The sequence below is a fragment of the Nerophis ophidion genome, linkage group LG18, assembly GCF_033978795.1.
Source record: "Nerophis ophidion isolate RoL-2023_Sa linkage group LG18, RoL_Noph_v1.0, whole genome shotgun sequence".
Lineage (NCBI taxonomy): Eukaryota > Metazoa > Chordata > Actinopteri > Syngnathiformes > Syngnathidae > Nerophis > Nerophis ophidion.
The window spans coordinates 20,263,437-20,279,292 of record NC_084628.1 but is presented as its reverse complement, the minus strand read 5'-3'; the positions used below and the strand labels follow the sequence as shown (position 1 = coordinate 20,279,292).

General features: G+C 40.5%; 1 protein-coding gene across 3 annotated transcripts; it reads left to right on the top strand.

The window, feature by feature from the left end:
- Positions 1 to 1,487: 1,487 nt before the first annotated feature.
- On the top strand, positions 1,488 to 15,447 carry srsf7a (serine and arginine rich splicing factor 7a). Of its 3 annotated transcripts, XR_009802571.1 has the most exons (9): positions 1,488 to 1,711; positions 7,245 to 7,475; positions 10,070 to 10,246; positions 10,332 to 10,427; positions 11,898 to 11,939; positions 12,909 to 12,953; positions 13,109 to 13,204; positions 13,856 to 14,348; positions 14,931 to 15,447. XR_009802571.1 is itself a non-coding variant. In XM_061877528.1 (8 exons), exons 2-8 carry the CDS (start codon positions 7,252 to 7,254, stop codon positions 14,983 to 14,985), a joined length of 735 nt encoding a protein of 244 aa, XP_061733512.1. In that variant the 5' UTR covers positions 1,488 to 1,711; positions 7,245 to 7,251; the 3' UTR covers positions 14,986 to 15,447. The 3 variants fall into 3 exon arrangements, 2 of the variants coding, with proteins under 2 accessions (XP_061733512.1, XP_061733511.1); XM_061877528.1 differs by lacking the exon at positions 13,856 to 14,348; XM_061877527.1 differs by having other exon boundaries at positions 13,856 to 15,447.
- The last annotated feature ends 409 nt before the right edge of the window (positions 15,448 to 15,856 follow it).

Below are 15,856 nucleotides of genomic sequence, written 5' to 3'. Positions count from 1 at the left end.
GGAGCCGGCAGGAAACCATCCCAAGCGGAGGCGGATCAGCAGCGCAGAGATGTCCCAGCCGATACACAGGCGAGCGGTCCATCCTGGGTCCCGACTCTGGACGAGCGGTCCATCCTGGGTCCCGACTCTGGACAGCCAGTACTTCATCCATGGCCACCGGACCGGATCCCCTCCACAAGGGGGGGGGGGACATAGGAGAAAAAGAAAAGAAAGGGCAGATCAACTGGTCTAAAAAGGGGTCTATTTTAAGGCTAGAGTATACAAATGAGTTTTAAGATGAGACTTGAATGCTTCTACTGAGGTAGCATCTCGAAGTGTTACCGGGAGGGCATTCCAGAGAACTGGAGCCCGAATGGAAAACGCTCTATAGCCCGCAGACTTTTTTTTAGCTCTGGGAATCATTAACAAGCCGGAGTCCTTTGAACGCAGATTTCTTGCCGGGACATATGGTACAATACAATGGGCAAGATAGGATGGAGCTAGACCGTGTAGTATTTTATACGTAAGTAGTAAAACCTTAAAGTCACATCTTAAGTGCACAGGGAGCCAGTGCAGGTGAGCCAGTATAGGCGTAATACGATCAAACTTTCTTGTTCTGGTCAAAAGTCTAGCAGCCGCATTTTGTACCAACTGTAATTTTTTAATGCTAGACATGGGGAGACCCGAAAATAATACGTTACAGTAATCGAGACGAGACAAAACAAACGCATGGATAATGATCTCGGCGTCATTAGTGGACAAAATGGAGCGAGTTTTATCAATATTACAAAGATGAAAGAAGGCCGTTTTAGTAACGTCTTTAGTGTGTGACTCAAACGAGAGAGTTGGGTCGAAAATAATATTCAGATTCTTTACCGATTCGCCTTGTTTAATTGTTTGGTTGTCAAATGTTAAAGTTGTATTATTAAATAGGTAGATAGATAGATAGATGGATAGATGGATAGATAGATAGATAGTTAGATAGATAGATAGATAGATAGATAGATAGATAGATAGATAGATAGATAGATAGATAGATAGATAGATAGATAGATAGATAGATAGATAGATAGATAGATAGATAGATAGATAGATGGATAGATTTGTATGTTTTCCAGTTTTTAAAGAGAAACTGCAAGAGTGTAAAAAAAAATTTATTTCCAAAGTAACGATTATTAACCCATTAAAAAAATGTATTTTTACGGCGGGGGTAGCTGAGATTGGCCCCAGCGCCCCCGCGACCCCAAAAGGGAATAAGCGGTAGAAATGGATGGATGGGTGCCGAATTAGGTACAACACCGGACTCCCTCCACAAGGGAGGGGGGGACATAGGAGAAAAAGAAAAGAAACGGCAGATCAACTGGTCTAAAAAGGGGTCTATTTTAAGGTTAGAGTATACAAATGAGTTTTAAGATGAGACTTAAATGTTTGTAAAAAGATATATGCAGTATATTTTTCTTGTCGCGGAAACACCGGAAATTACGTGTAAATTTAACTGCGCACTCGCGGACATAGCGGAAGTGACGGGCTTTGCCTCTTTTACGCCGTAAAGTCGCCATTGAACCTCCGCGGAAGAAATACGTAATAATCGCTGAAGCTTTACCGTGTGTGTTTTTTTTAACGCATTCGTTGTTCAGAAGTGACCTACCCGGGGTGACACATACCTTCCCCAGGCCGCTGTGTATTTTGACGTTTGGAGGTGAAGAAGAAATCGAGTCAAGCTGGGGAGAAGGTAACGCGCGTGGTTGCCATTGTTTTTCAGCAGGTTGAGCGCGAGGCCTTCAACTACCACTTTACTTTCACTTACTAGCGTTCCTTTCCTCAACGCATCTACAATATGACAATTTGTAACATAAACATGTGATTTTTGTAAATAGTCTCAAAATGTTTATGTTGAGCAGTAAATGGACGTTGAGTGTCGAGGGCCTTTGCTTGCAACAAACAGGCTTCATCCGCCATTAAGACAATGGCGAGCCGTTAATGATTAGCCAACACCGCTAACGCACGCCATTAAGCAAAGAACAGGTTATATTGGTTTTGTAAAATATATTTTTCCATTATACGTCAACCGGGTTACTATTGGAGGCCCGTGAAGATTTGGTAAAGTTGATTTAGTCAGATCGAGGTTAAAAGGGCAACCAGATAGTGAGGCTACATGATGTTAGCCGCGGTGGGCTTGACGTGATTTTCCTAAGATCGGCGACTTAAATTGTATCCAAACGCTTTTTTAGTTCATGCTGTCTTGTTTCCGTTTGATTTTGTGACTGAAAAATCATTTGGACGCGGTACATATTGTATGAGGATGTAAGCGAGCAAGGCCGCGTTTGGCGCCATAGGCCCCTTTTACATTAAACCGGATAAGGTTATTTTTTTCTTTAGTTATTTTCGAACATAAACACACTTGCAGTGTAATGTTGTAAGCACAATAGCAATGGCGCGCATTTTGCAAATGTAATGTCAAATCAAATGTTTATTGGATTCATCACTATATACAGTGTACATCCACGACAGAACTACTGACTAAACTACTACAAAGCGTGGATTCAAGCCGGGTGGCCTATTTCAAGTTCCAGGTAACCCTACATTATTATATTTTATAAATAGTAAACCAAGTTGGGGTAGTTGTTTAGTCAGTAGTTCTGTCGTGACCAAGTGTTGTAAACACAATACCAATGCCGCGCAGCCGCATTTTGCAAATTTAATGTCAAATCAAATCAAATGTTTATTGGATTCATCACTATACACTGTACATCCACGACAGAACTACTGACTAAACTACTACCACAACTTTGTTTACTATTTATAAAATATGATAATGTAGGGTTACCTGGAACTTGAAATAGGCCACCCAGCCTGAATCCACACTTGGTGGTAGTTTAGTCGTGGATGTACACTGTATAATAATGAATCCAATAAACATTTGATTTGACATTAACCGCATTTTGCAAATTGCACGCCATTTGTATTGTGCTTACAACACTACCAAAAGTAGCATTACTGCTAATATGTAGCATCATTTGAAAAGTCACCTGCTAATAACTGTTTAATAAATAGTTTTGCTCAATTGACTTAGTTGTCATTTCCTTCTCTGCATGAAAGTTTAAAATGAGCATATATTAATGCAGTATGAACAATAATGTTTTATTGTAGACATACAGAATCATCATACTGCTGTGATTATATGCATCAAGTGTTATTTCAAGGCTAAGCCAAAACATCGAGATATATATAGTGTATCGCGATATGGCCTAAAAATATTGAAATATTAAAAAGCCATATCGCCCAGCCATACTTTGCTTCTTCCTACTCCTTTTCGGACATGATGTAAAGTGAAATTATATGAAACTGTGTGACGTATTGTAAGCACAATACCAATGGCGCGCAATTGGACACCCGGCCGGGTGTCCTATTTCAAGTTCCAGGTAACCCTACATTATTATATTTTATAAATAGTAAACCAAGTTGTGGTAGTAGTTTAGTCAGTAGTTCTGTCGTGGGTGTACTCTGTATAGTGATGAATCTAATAAACATTTGATTTGACATTAAATTAGCAAAATGCATTTGCGTATTTTGCAAATTGCGCGCCATTGGTATTGTGCTTACAAAACAGTAGCAACGCTTGTGCCCCACACTTGACAGTTTAAAGTTGTCTATTCGACATATTCCCGCTTGACGCCGAACCACCGCCAGAAGATGGACCCTCTGCTGTTTTTCCTGGAAATAAAAGGCTTACTGAAATGAGATTTTCTTATTTAAACTGGGATAGCAGGTTAATTAGTAAAGTAAATTATATTTATATAGCGCTTTTTCCTTAAGTGACTCAAAGCGCATTACACAGTGAAACCCAATATCCAAGTTACAATTAAACCAGTGTTGGTGGCAGTCTGAGCAGATGGGTAAAGTGTCTTGCCCAAGGACACAACGGCATTGACTAGGATGGCGGAAGCGGGGATCGAACCTGCAACCCTCCAGTTGCTGGCACGGCCGCTCTACCAACCAAGCTATACCGCCTACCAGGTCCATTCTATGTATCATACATGATCATTTCGCAATATTGCCATATTTTTGCTGAAGGGATTTAGTAGAGAACATTGACAATAAAGTTCGCAACTTTTGGTCGCTAATAAAAAAGCCTTGCCACCAGCAGCGAGACCGATTCGGACCGAGGAAGCAACGATTTCCCCATTAATTTGAGCGTGGATGAGGAAAGTGAGAGTGAAGGACTAGAAAAAAAACTAGAGGGCGGTGGGAGCGATTTAGATGTTATTAGACAAATTTACTAGGATAATTCTGGAAAATCCCTTATCTGCTTATTGTGTTACTAGTGTTTTGTGAGATTATATGGTCGTACCTGTACAACCTGAAGGTCGGCCCCGCACCTTTCTTCAGCACCAGTCGACTGGTGGTGGCGATGCCCATCTCTGCCCTTTGCAAGGGACCCTCTTCGAAACATGATCTTTCGAAATGATCGCTGCATAATACACTGTACTTTGTGTATGTGGTCCAATCCAACCGTGTTCACTTGACATCTCTGTTCCATAGTAAAGCTTGACTGTCATCTTTCGGGAATGTAAACAATGAAACACCGGTTGTGTTTGTGTTGCTAAAGCCGGCCGCAATACACCGCTTCCCACCTACAGCTTTTTTCTTTGAAGTCTCCATTGTTCATTGAACAAATTGCAAAAGATTCAGCAACACAGATGTCCAGAATACTGTGGAATTTTGCGATGAAAACAGACGACTTAATAGCTGGGACCGATGCTGGAACAAAATGTCCTCTACAATGTGTGACGTCACGCGCCCACGTCATCATACCGAGACGTTTAAGCAGGATATTTCGGCGCGAAATTTAAAATTGCAATTTAGGTAACTAAACTGGCTGTATTCGCATGTGTTGCAATGTTAAGATTTCATCATTTATATATTAACTACCAGACTGCGTGGTCGGTAGTAGTGGGTTTCGGTAGGCCTTTAATTCTTCCTTCATTTGTTACCAGATTCGCATCTTCTCTCTCGTATTACCACTCGCACGGCTTCGCTAGCATCACAGATAACATTACCCGTGCTACCTCTCTGCTCTGCGAGGGCATATACGTATGTAACGTATGATGTGACAGTATGACGTGTAAGAACCTGCGCTTACTGTCTGTGAGAAGGAGACACAAGGAGTGGGAAGAGCCTGTAGTGTAATGCCCGCAGCTAAAAGCAACTGCGTGAGAACATATATTCGAATATCACAATATAGTCATTTTCTATATCGCACAGAGACAAACCCGCAATATATCGCGTATATATTGCCCAACCCTAAAGATAAGCTTATTTAGTCCTACCCCTTTCCCACTTCAGAGCGTTGACAAATATATAGAATAATTTACTGACCTGTTTATAATAAAATGTCTGTGAATTACTATACACAACAGTTTTGTAATATGTAGTCAATTATTTCAGTCATTATTAACATACTGAGATAAAGAATATCTTATTTTCATTAAGGTTGACAGTGTTTCTCATAATTCTTCTTTGTACTTTGTAAGCACTATGACTTTGAACAACCTCTTAAACTGGATCATATCAGTACAATGTTTAACTTCTTTACTTAATCCATTCCATAATTTAATTCCACATACTGATATGGTAAAGGTTTTAAGTGTTGTACGTGCATACAAATGTTTTAAATTAGATTTTCCTCTGTTATAATTCTCCTTTTTAGTTAAGAAAAATTGTTGCACATTTTTTGGTAGCAGGTTATAGTTTGTTTTGTACATCATTTAAGCTGTTTGTGATTTTACCAAATTACCGAACTTTAATATTTTTGACTCAAAGGGTTTGTTTGTTCTCTATATCCAACATTGGGTATTATTCTAATTGATCTTTTTTGTAACACGGTTAACGAATAAAGCGCACATTTTTAGTTATTTTCCCATATTTCTGCACAATAACTCAGATATGGTAACACTAGCGAACAGTAGAGAATATGAAGTGTTTTTTTGCCCAGGACGTATTTTGCTTTATTTTTTTATTGAAATTTTTTTTTGCCACCTTATGTTGTATGTTTTGTATATGAGATTTCCAGTTCATTTTATCATCTATTAATACTCCCAAAAATATAAAAAAGGTTGTCCAGCGTAAATCCCACCTAACCTTATCCGTGTCCACACACAACAATGCCACCGTTTAAGAACCCCTCCGTCCACCGGCGCAACGCGACCTAATTCACATGCGCGGCAAATGCGCACGTTATGGTGACCTCCAGTGTTGCTTTGTGTGCAAGTTCTTAAATTTAACTTATCCGAACACTATCCAGTGTTGTGGTATTTCAATTTTCTGGATTCCAGTGTGCTGTGGGGCCCTTTTGTAGTTAATCACACCTGAGCCATCATAAATTAATCAAATCTTTATTAGACAAGTACACAATGTGATAAAGAACATTTTACATCAATCAAACTAGGGACCTAAATATCTGGTCAGGACACTCCTCACTCTTTTGCCTTCACTTTCATTGTCCATTTGTTTTTAGTGAGTTTATATACTCTGGACCTAGACGTTGAGTCCGCGACATACATGACGGACAATAACTGATACAGTCTTTGCCAGTCCAAATGCATTTGCTGTTTTCCATAGTTTTCCCTCAACGGCCAGGTAATACAAAGCACATACCTTTTTTTTAATCACATCCACGGGAGCTCGCATTCTCATTGTCTCTCCTTCGACAAATGGACAAAGTTTTTGCTAAGTAGAATCACAGCTGACCCGGACATTTTAAAGGTTTTGCCGTCTTAGAAATGTATCCAAAATAGCTGCATTCTCTTTCTCTTAAGGTATTTATTTGTGATTTCCACAAGCGTCTGTACAGAAGGAAGGAGAAACACGGGCATGTCTGGATGACTCGCCTTCATATTTCCAGTGGTTAGCTCCAAGTTACGAAACAACTTTATTATGAAGGTGGCTGTGGCATGGTCTTTCTGACGTCACTTCCTTTCCAAACTCAGTTTGTAAACAATCAATGAGTCCATACAAAGCTAAGAGCTGGAGATTCAAAAAATACACAGCGCACTTACCCATGTAAAAAAAATATCCGAGCAGGGGGACCTTAAATGATAGTTTAGTGCAGCTGAAACGGGGCTTAGGCTAAATAATTATTTGTTTAAGGGGTTATCCAGCTTAGTGTAGACATGGCGCTGCTTCCTCACCTAATGCCTGTCAGATTAAAAAAACAATCAAACACTGTAATGGTTTTATTTACCACCGCTAATGTTTTTCTACAGCCAGGAGATGTCCTACTACTCATCGTCCCGTAGTTCGTCCAGGGCGTCCGACTGCAAGGTGTATGTGGGTGACCTGGGCAATGGTGCCGCCAAGGGGGAGTTGGAACGGGCGTTCAGCTACTATGGCCCGCTGAGGACTGTCTGGGTGGCCAGGAACCCGCCAGGGTTTGCTTTTGTGGAGTTTGAAGATCCAAGAGATGCTGAAGATGCTGTTAAAGGCGTGGATGGGAAGTGAGTACATTGTACACAGAGTAGTATAATTTCACTGGTTATTAGTTCTGAGATAGGTTAGGGCTACAGCAGTCGATTATTTCAGTAGGTGAGTATTCTCTCGATCGATGTATGATTAATCAAATGATCGGTTAAAACACTTTATAGCCTATTTGTGGTTTTTTTCAGTAGAAATAGATTAAATATTGTTTTTACCTAATTGGCCCTAGTGTGTGAATGTTGTCTGTCTATGTTGGCCCTGTGATGAGGTGGCGACTTGTACAGGGTGTACCCCGCCTACTGTCCGAATGCAGCTGAGATAGGCTCCAGCATCCCGAAGGGATAAGCCGTATAAAGTGATTGGATGGATTATTTGCTAGCCAAAGCATCCTTTTTGTAATAAATGCACATCATTAACAAGTGTGCATTAATATAAGTATTTTATTTTATTTTTTAAATATCCACTTTTCACAGACCGTAGCACCCACACACCATGGCTTTCATGTGCCTGTATTCTGGACAGTCCGTGCTATTCCATTTTTATATATATCAAATGTTATGTTTCCCGTCCCACAAATTATTTAAAAAAAAAAAAAAAAAAGCCAAGATTAGCATTACACAAAAACCAGTTGTATGTTCCCATGGTAAGATAATTGACAGCTAGACTCAAGTTGTGACCTGTGGAGGTAGTGTGGTGATGTAAGTAGGTAAAGAAAAAACGACAATAGTGTAAACTATTTAATAAAAATAAAGTGTGACATTGAGGGATTCAGTCCAGGTTCTAAACATTTTTTTTCATCTGTTATGAATTTGTATTAGTTTGACGTAAATAATCAAAAGAACAAAAATATAAATCTTCTATAAAGTATTTTTTACAATTTATTAGTCGTTGTAGTCCTAATGTTAGTACACAGTTAAACTCCATTATCAAGTGCATACAGTTGTGATCAAAATTATTCAACCCCCACACAATTTTGGTGTTTTAGCAAGTTGGACATTTATTCCGTATTTTGTTTATAGTCATATCAAATAAAGATGTGTCAAATAGACAAATGCAACTTAAATTGTAACACTGTATTTTACAAAATACCCCAAACAATTTTTTTTTCTTAATATCTCATTGACAAAATTATTCAACCCGCTAGTTACATGCATCTTTAGTACTTAGTAGAACACCCTTTGGCAGTAGTTACATCCTTCAAACGTGATACATAACCGGATACAAGCTTCTTGCAACGATCTACAAGTATTTTAGCCCATTCCTCTTGGGCAAATGCCTCCAGTTCATTCATATTCTTGGGCTTGCGTGCTGCAACTGCCTTCTTCAAGTCCCACCACAGGTTTTCTATAGGATTTAGGTCTGGCGACTGTGAAGGCCACTCCAGAGTCTTCCAGCCCTTCTTCTGCAACCACTCTGATGTTGATTTGGAGGTATGCTTGGGATCGTTGTCCTGTTGGAAGGCCCAACGTCTCCCAAGCCTCAGCTTCATCACTGACTTCATGACATTTGCAGCTAATATATCCTGGTAGGAAATAAAATTCATAATGCCTTGAACGCGCTGGAGATTCCCGGTACCTGAGGCAGAGAAACAGCCCCAGAGCATGATTGACCCCCCACCATGCTTAACGGTAGGAAAGGTGTTCTTCTTTTTGTAAGCTTGATTTTTTTGTCCTCCAGACATAACGTTGATTCATAGGCCCAAAGAGTTCCAGTTTTGTCTCATCACTCCATAGAACAGTTTCCCAAAACCTTTGGGGTTTGTCCAGATAATTGTTGGCATACTGGAGTCTATTTTTCTTGTGCCTGGTACTCAGAAGTGGGGCGCGCCTGGGAGTTCTGGCATGGAGGCCTTGATCTCGTAGTGCGCGCCTTATTTTCTGGGACAAAACCTGTGCTCCCCCCTCTGCAATGTCCTGTTGTAGTTCCTCAGCTGTTACCCGGGGGTTTTTCACCACTGTACGCTTCAAATACCGGACAGCAGTTGCACACAGCATCCTCTTTCTACCACGCCCAGGTAGTGTTTCCACCGTGCCTTTAGCTTTAAACTTGCGAATTATGCTCCCAATTGTGTCTCTTGGAATGTGTAATGTATTTGCTATTTTCTTATATCCATATCCTTTCTTATGAAGAGAAAGTACCTCCTCTCTTGACTTCTTTGACTACTCCCTTGACTTCACCATGTTGCAAATACATGATTGACCATCTACAAGAAGCTGAGAGTCACAGTCCTTTTCAATCAGTTTAATTGTTGCTCGTTATGGTTCTAATCACATCTACAGGTGTTTTCAACACCTGATTGAAAATACCTTATTCAAATTCTGTTCTTAAGAGTTATGATCTTCAAGGGGTTAAATATTTTGTCAATGAGATATTAAGAGAAATGACACTGTTGGTATGTTACAAAATATAATGTTGTAATTCAAGTTGCATTTGTCTATTTAATGCATCTTTATTTGATATGACTATAAACAATACGGAATAAATGGCCAACTTGCTAAAGCACCAAAATTGTGTGGGGGTTGAATAATTTTGATCACAACTGTACATGCATGGTTGTTACTGGGCAGAAATAGTTTTGTAAGCTTTAAGGAGTTGTCTTTCTTGTTGCCCAAAGGCTCTTGTGTGGGTCACGCGTACGAGTGGAGATGTCAACTGGCATGTCCAGGAAGGGCCGTGGACGCCCCAGCCGTCGCCAGTTTGATCCAAATGACCGTTGTTATCAGTGTGGGGACCGCGGCCATTATGCCTATGACTGCTACCGCTTCAGCAAGCGAGGAGGACGTCGCAGCAGGTAAACGATGTGCTTGAGGCTGCCTAATATAATACATTTACTTATAAGTGCTCCACAACTTAACCTAAACTTTTTTTATTTGTAGTAGGTCCCGATCCCGTTCTCGATCACGGTCCAGGTCCAGATCTCGTGGGCGCCGCTACCGCTCCCGTTCTCACTCTCGCAGCCGTAGCCGCAGCAGGTAGGAAAGACTCTAAAATGTTAATTGATCAGTTGTCCTTTGAAGTACAAGTACAGTGCAAAAATAGTTGCCTTTATATTGAGGCTATTGTCTTGTTTATCTGATTTATGACACTGAAAGACTTACAAAGTTTGCGAGTAATCAGTTTAAAATAGTACCAATCCCCCGGAGATTCCCGAGCTATTTTGAGAAAAAATTAGTTATCCAGAAATGTAATCGCATGCCATGGAGATGGGGACAACAGATCCTTTCATCACCAACAACAATGCAAGTCATGCAGACTTTGTGAACAACAACAAATACTTTCAGAAAAAAATATGATCCAGAAACTCAGAATTGTTGATCCTAAATATAATAAGGATGAGCTACAAGTTTTAGAAGCTCTGCTATACAGATCCAGCTTTAGTGAAACACTAAGCATCCATGGAGCACAATTGCTAAGTGCGAAACAAGAAATACAAACTACAAACAGGATAAAGCGGCAGCTTACTGTACAATGTCTGCTCTCACTTCGATGACGACTGATAGGATGTCTGTTTTCCAATTTTATATGAAGAATTAATAACGGTGTGTACGAAGGGTTAACAAGGAAAAGTTTCCCTGTAGACACTGTCTTCGGTTGTGTGTGTGTCCATTTCCAGGTACAAATTGGATGTCACAATTGAATAACTCATAGATTTATGGCTAAATCCTCCTAATATCCAGATGAAAGGCATGATTTATAATCTAGAATAACTTTGGCGAGCCAAGACGTGATGATGCGGGAGCAGCAGGACTTCGCGGCCATCTCACAGTACAGCAGCGGAGGGCCACTTCGTTGTGTTATCAACCCGCCGCTAAAATATTGTTAGTCTGCGTTAGTGCTTATAATAACATCGCTAATATTTAGGTCACAAAATGTATAGGGAGTATTGTTAGTGGGTTTTGGATTGTTATTTAGAGGGTTTTATGGGTGTAATAGAGAGCCTGCATTGACAGACTATATGTAGGTATTTATTTATGATTTAAGAATACATAAAAAATATCATACAGGAATTGGTAAGAAAGAACAGCACATCTTTCCCTAATTTTTGCGTATTTTCAGTCTGACACTATGGTCCGAGTGCAGAAACGTTAACTCCAGTGACGTCAATCTACGGAAATTACAGAAGACGTTCAAAGTGGAGTATTCAAAATGGCCGCCTGAAATTGTTGCATTTTGTGATGTTTTGACGGTATTTTCACATAGTTTGCTGGTTGTAAATACAATTGGATATGGTTTAATGGATAAAATTAAACACAATTATACATATAAAGTCAACTTGTTTTTCCACTTTACTGGTACTTTAAAAGACCCAGTTTGAAATTGAGTTGTAGCATTACACTTCTTCACCAATGTAAAAGATTAAACGTTAAAACTTATTGGTCACATTGATAACTACTTAATCAGTGTTATTGTCTCCAATTACATTGACTTCTACTTTTCCCCAGGAGCCACCGCCGTTCCCCATCTTACTCAAGGCGCAAGAGCAGGTAAGATAAAATTTGGCCCAATGAGCGTCGCTGTGCTCACATCTCTTTATTTTTGTTTGGACCAAAGATGTAAAAAGATATCTGGTGTGTACCTGAGTGCAGGTCAATTAGCGTTCTGACGTATTTTTGTCAGCGAACCAAACTTGAAAATGTCAGCCTTTGCATAAAGTTGCGCCTCGATTAAATGAAAAAGAAGCAACACCACACAAAGGTTTAACATATTTCCTCCTCAAAAGTCATTCATGCTAATTAATAAGAGTGTCTGTTTGAAGTGAACACGCTTCACTCAGGACCGCCGCTACCGAAGAATGGGCACCATTGACATTTCAACCGATACGATCTATATTCCCGGTTCCTGGAAATCGATGCCGGTGTCGTACAGTACCGGTTTTCGGTACTTTGGTGTTAGTGTCATTAAATATTTTTTTCTTTAATAATATTGTTATTTTTAATTCAGTCTCATTTATAGTTTTTATTCTAATGTAAATAATGCATGCATTAACAATTTTAAAAAGTTAATTCGCAGCACACACTAAAATGTTTCTAAAACTCTCCTGGGGGTGAGAAGGTATTTTTGGCGCTTTTTGGATGCATTTTCAAAATGATTTAGAGGCGGCATTGCTATCTGCCTGGAACAAACCAATTATTACAAATTAGAATGCAAAAATATACAAACCCTTTTGTCTTCTTGTCACATAAAGATTTTGAAAGATAGGAAAAATGTCAAAAGAAACTTGAATTCCCCTTTAAGTTTTTTGCTAAATATCGCAGGGTTTTGCTTGTATTTAGTGACCCATCGGGTTTTGCCGCATCACTTAAGAAAAGATAAGCCTCTGTTCGCCCGTTTTGGACCGGTCCTGGGTTCAGTGGACTATGTTCACACTAGACCAGACGATTTGTTACGAGCAGAGCAAGTGGACAAGAGTTTTTTTTTTTTAACCAGACCTAATATGGTCTTTCCTTTATTAGGTCCGGCTCTCAAGCCCGCTCCAAGTCCAGGACTCCAGTGAGAAGGTAAATGTCGAATTTGTCACGTATGTTGATAAGGTCACTCTTTTCCACATGTAAGGTGGACATTACATCTGCATAATTGGCTAACTCCTATTCAGCAACTTTCATCTTTTGGATTCTACAAATTTAAACGTATAAAAATGTCCTCCCACCCCCAGTCGTTCCAGGTCTCGTTCTCGGTCCAGATCAGCACCAAGACGCTCTGCCTCCCGCTCCCGCTCCCGGTCACAGTCGGCCAATCACAAGAAGAACAGGTAAACTTCAAGTCTCCCATATGCGCAAGAATTGAGCTCTAGTTTTTAGACCTGCCCGGGCCAGCAAATAACACTTTACAGGAAGAGTTACCATTAGGTTCTAGATGATTCTGTCAGATATGTCAGCTGGAACTACAGCTGTTGATTTCCAGGAGACAATCAGTAGTCCAGCTAGTTACAGCTCCAGTCAGCCGTATTGACCAGATCTTTCTTCCAAACCCGGGGTATTTTACTGCCGCCGACCGCCTTCCATGCTGAGATGAGTGATCAGAGGACCCCCGACCCCTCTACCACCGCTGATATATTGGAATCATCGGCCTCTGCTGTCAGCCATGTTGGCGTGGCAGGGTATACTCTGCAACATTTGGCTTGTGCGAATTGTAGGACTAAATAAGTCAAATGATGTTCTTTACTTTTTAATTAAGTTTAGCTAAAAGCTGAAGAGCGTCTTAACTGTTATTATGTACTCTTGTTTGCTAAATTCATGTTTAGGCTGACAGAATGATAAATGTTACGCAAGTTCAATGAATTGATTATTCCCAGCCTGAATGTGCCTAGACAAGAGAATTCAAATTTTTAAATGCAGAGCAGCAGCTAAAGTTTAAGATCTTTGCAGCAAAGTTTTGTTTATTTTTCATATTTTCTTTAAAGTGTGTGCTGGGAGCTGCGCACTGCGTTGACACTGCAGCTGATCCCAGGCCAAGGGTCTGCCAGCTGGCGGTGTGTACATCCTGCGGGAGGGTGACTAGGCACTGAACTGAGATCAGCCTTCGCCTGGCGTTAGACAGCGAGAATCTCCCCCCGCGCAGTGAATGGGTGACCGTCTGTCCAACCGACGCACACGCTCAGACGAGATCAGCCCGTGCACACTTACAGTTGTTCTCCTAGAGTCACCCAGGCCGTCAGCCAGCCAGCCGGCAGATCTACCAGAGCGTCGGCATGAACGGTTCAGAGTTCGACCATTTAAAATCCATTACCTACCTACCAGACCCCCTACCTACCAGAGCTCTGCGGCCTCTGACTTAGCTTCTGAAAATGAGAGCAAGCTGACCTGAGATCAGTCTTCAAGAGCGTAGTCATCCGTCCTTCAGTGCTTTCAACCTTCGCTTCTCTGTACTTGTTTTTTCTGCCAGTGTCTCCAAAGGTAACGACAACCCCCTCTTTATCTACCCCCCTTCCCCATGACAAGCTCATGTTTTATGGTCAAAGCAAATTCACAGGCTTCATGTGCAACGTGGGTGGTGAAAGCTAAAGATGATAATGAGCATGCTACGTGTGTGTGCTGTGAATGTTGTCGCAGGAGGCTCTATGATGCGCACATTTCTGCCGTGCATGCCTTCAACAACAAAAACTATTTCATGAAAACATTCAAATTCTGCAAGTAAAGCAAACTTAAGTTCTGTGCCCCTTGTGGTGTTTAGTATCTTTGGAAGTAGTTGGGTGCAATTTCTCCTCACAATCTCCATTTCAGTAGTCAACTTTTTGGGTAGTCAGGTGATGAGTGGTTTCAGTTCGCACGGGGGATTCACCTTTTTATTCCCCCTTTTGTCTTGGGATACCTAAAAACATGCCAGGTAGATACACCACCTATATGCTTTTTATTTTATTTTTATGTTTTTTTACACTCAAGTTCTTCACTGAGGAAGTAGCTGTGTGTGTGTCTGTGGTGTCCTTGTTCTTCCATTCTCCCTTATAGCACACTAACCTCTCTCTGTTTTTGTTTCAGTCGTTCCCGCTCAGCAACACCACCACCAAGGAGTCCATCGCCAGCCGCCAACTGAGGGACAAACAGGACACCCCTCAACCCCATCCCCTGTTCTCTTTTACAGCAGCGCTCCCAAGTTTTTCATGTGTGGTTATGCTTCATTTTTTTCCCGAGATAAAGTGCTGCTTCAGAACTCCTTTTTGATTGGCGGGAGGTTTCAGGACATTCTTTAGATGTAGTTTGTATGAAAGGCAACGCCTACATCTGCATGGTTCTGTATGTTGCAGTGGACTTTTAACAGTGACATTTGAACACTTTTTTTGCTCCTGTGCGCCCATTAAGCACCCAATTTCTTAAATATGTATATTTCTGTCCTGCACTGCTCCCATCCATTTTTTCTTCTCTCGAAGTTTGTGTGCTTAAAAAGATGTTCTCGGCCCTTCAGTTTATTCCTGTGTATTATAGAATTTGGATGGGTTCCTGCTTGTACTGTTTGAGACGCTGGCATTTTTATTTTTCAATAAATCTTCCCAACATACCTGTCATTTTCTTGGAAGTAATTGAGCAAATTAACTTGTTTGAATCATGAAAGGCACATGTTGAGCTATATCAGGGGTAGGGAACCTATGGCTCTAGAGCCAGATGTGGCTCTTTTGATGGCTACATCTGGCTCAGATAAATCTTAGCTGACATTGCTTAACACGATAAGTAATAATTCCACTGGTAGTCACGATGTTAAAGATAACGTTCAAAATATAAAACATTCTCTTGCAGTTTAATCCATCCGTTTTCTACCGCACCTGTTCAAGAAAAAAACAATGTTAATAAAAAGAATTAGAGTCATTACACCCTAAAATGTTGGTCTTACTTAAAAAATGCACGCATTTGTATTCAGTGTTAAAAAAATATGGTATGGCTCTAACGGAAATACATTTTAAAATATTTGG

What these genes read in the sequence shown, in the direction of transcription:
- srsf7a (XM_061877527.1), top strand. Translation starts at nt 7,252, where the DNA reads ATGTCCTACTACTCATCGTCCCGTAGTTCGTCCAGGGCGTCCGACTGC. An exon ending in TCCAGGACTCCAGTGAGAAG is followed by an intron (nt 12,954 to 13,108) that starts GTAAATGTCGAA and finishes TCCCACCCCCAG; the next exon opens with TCGTTCCAGGTCTCGTTCTC. An exon ending in GCCAATCACAAGAAGAACAG is followed by an intron (nt 13,205 to 13,855) that starts GTAAACTTCAAG and finishes TTTTCTTTAAAG; the next exon opens with TGTGTGCTGGGAGCTGCGCA.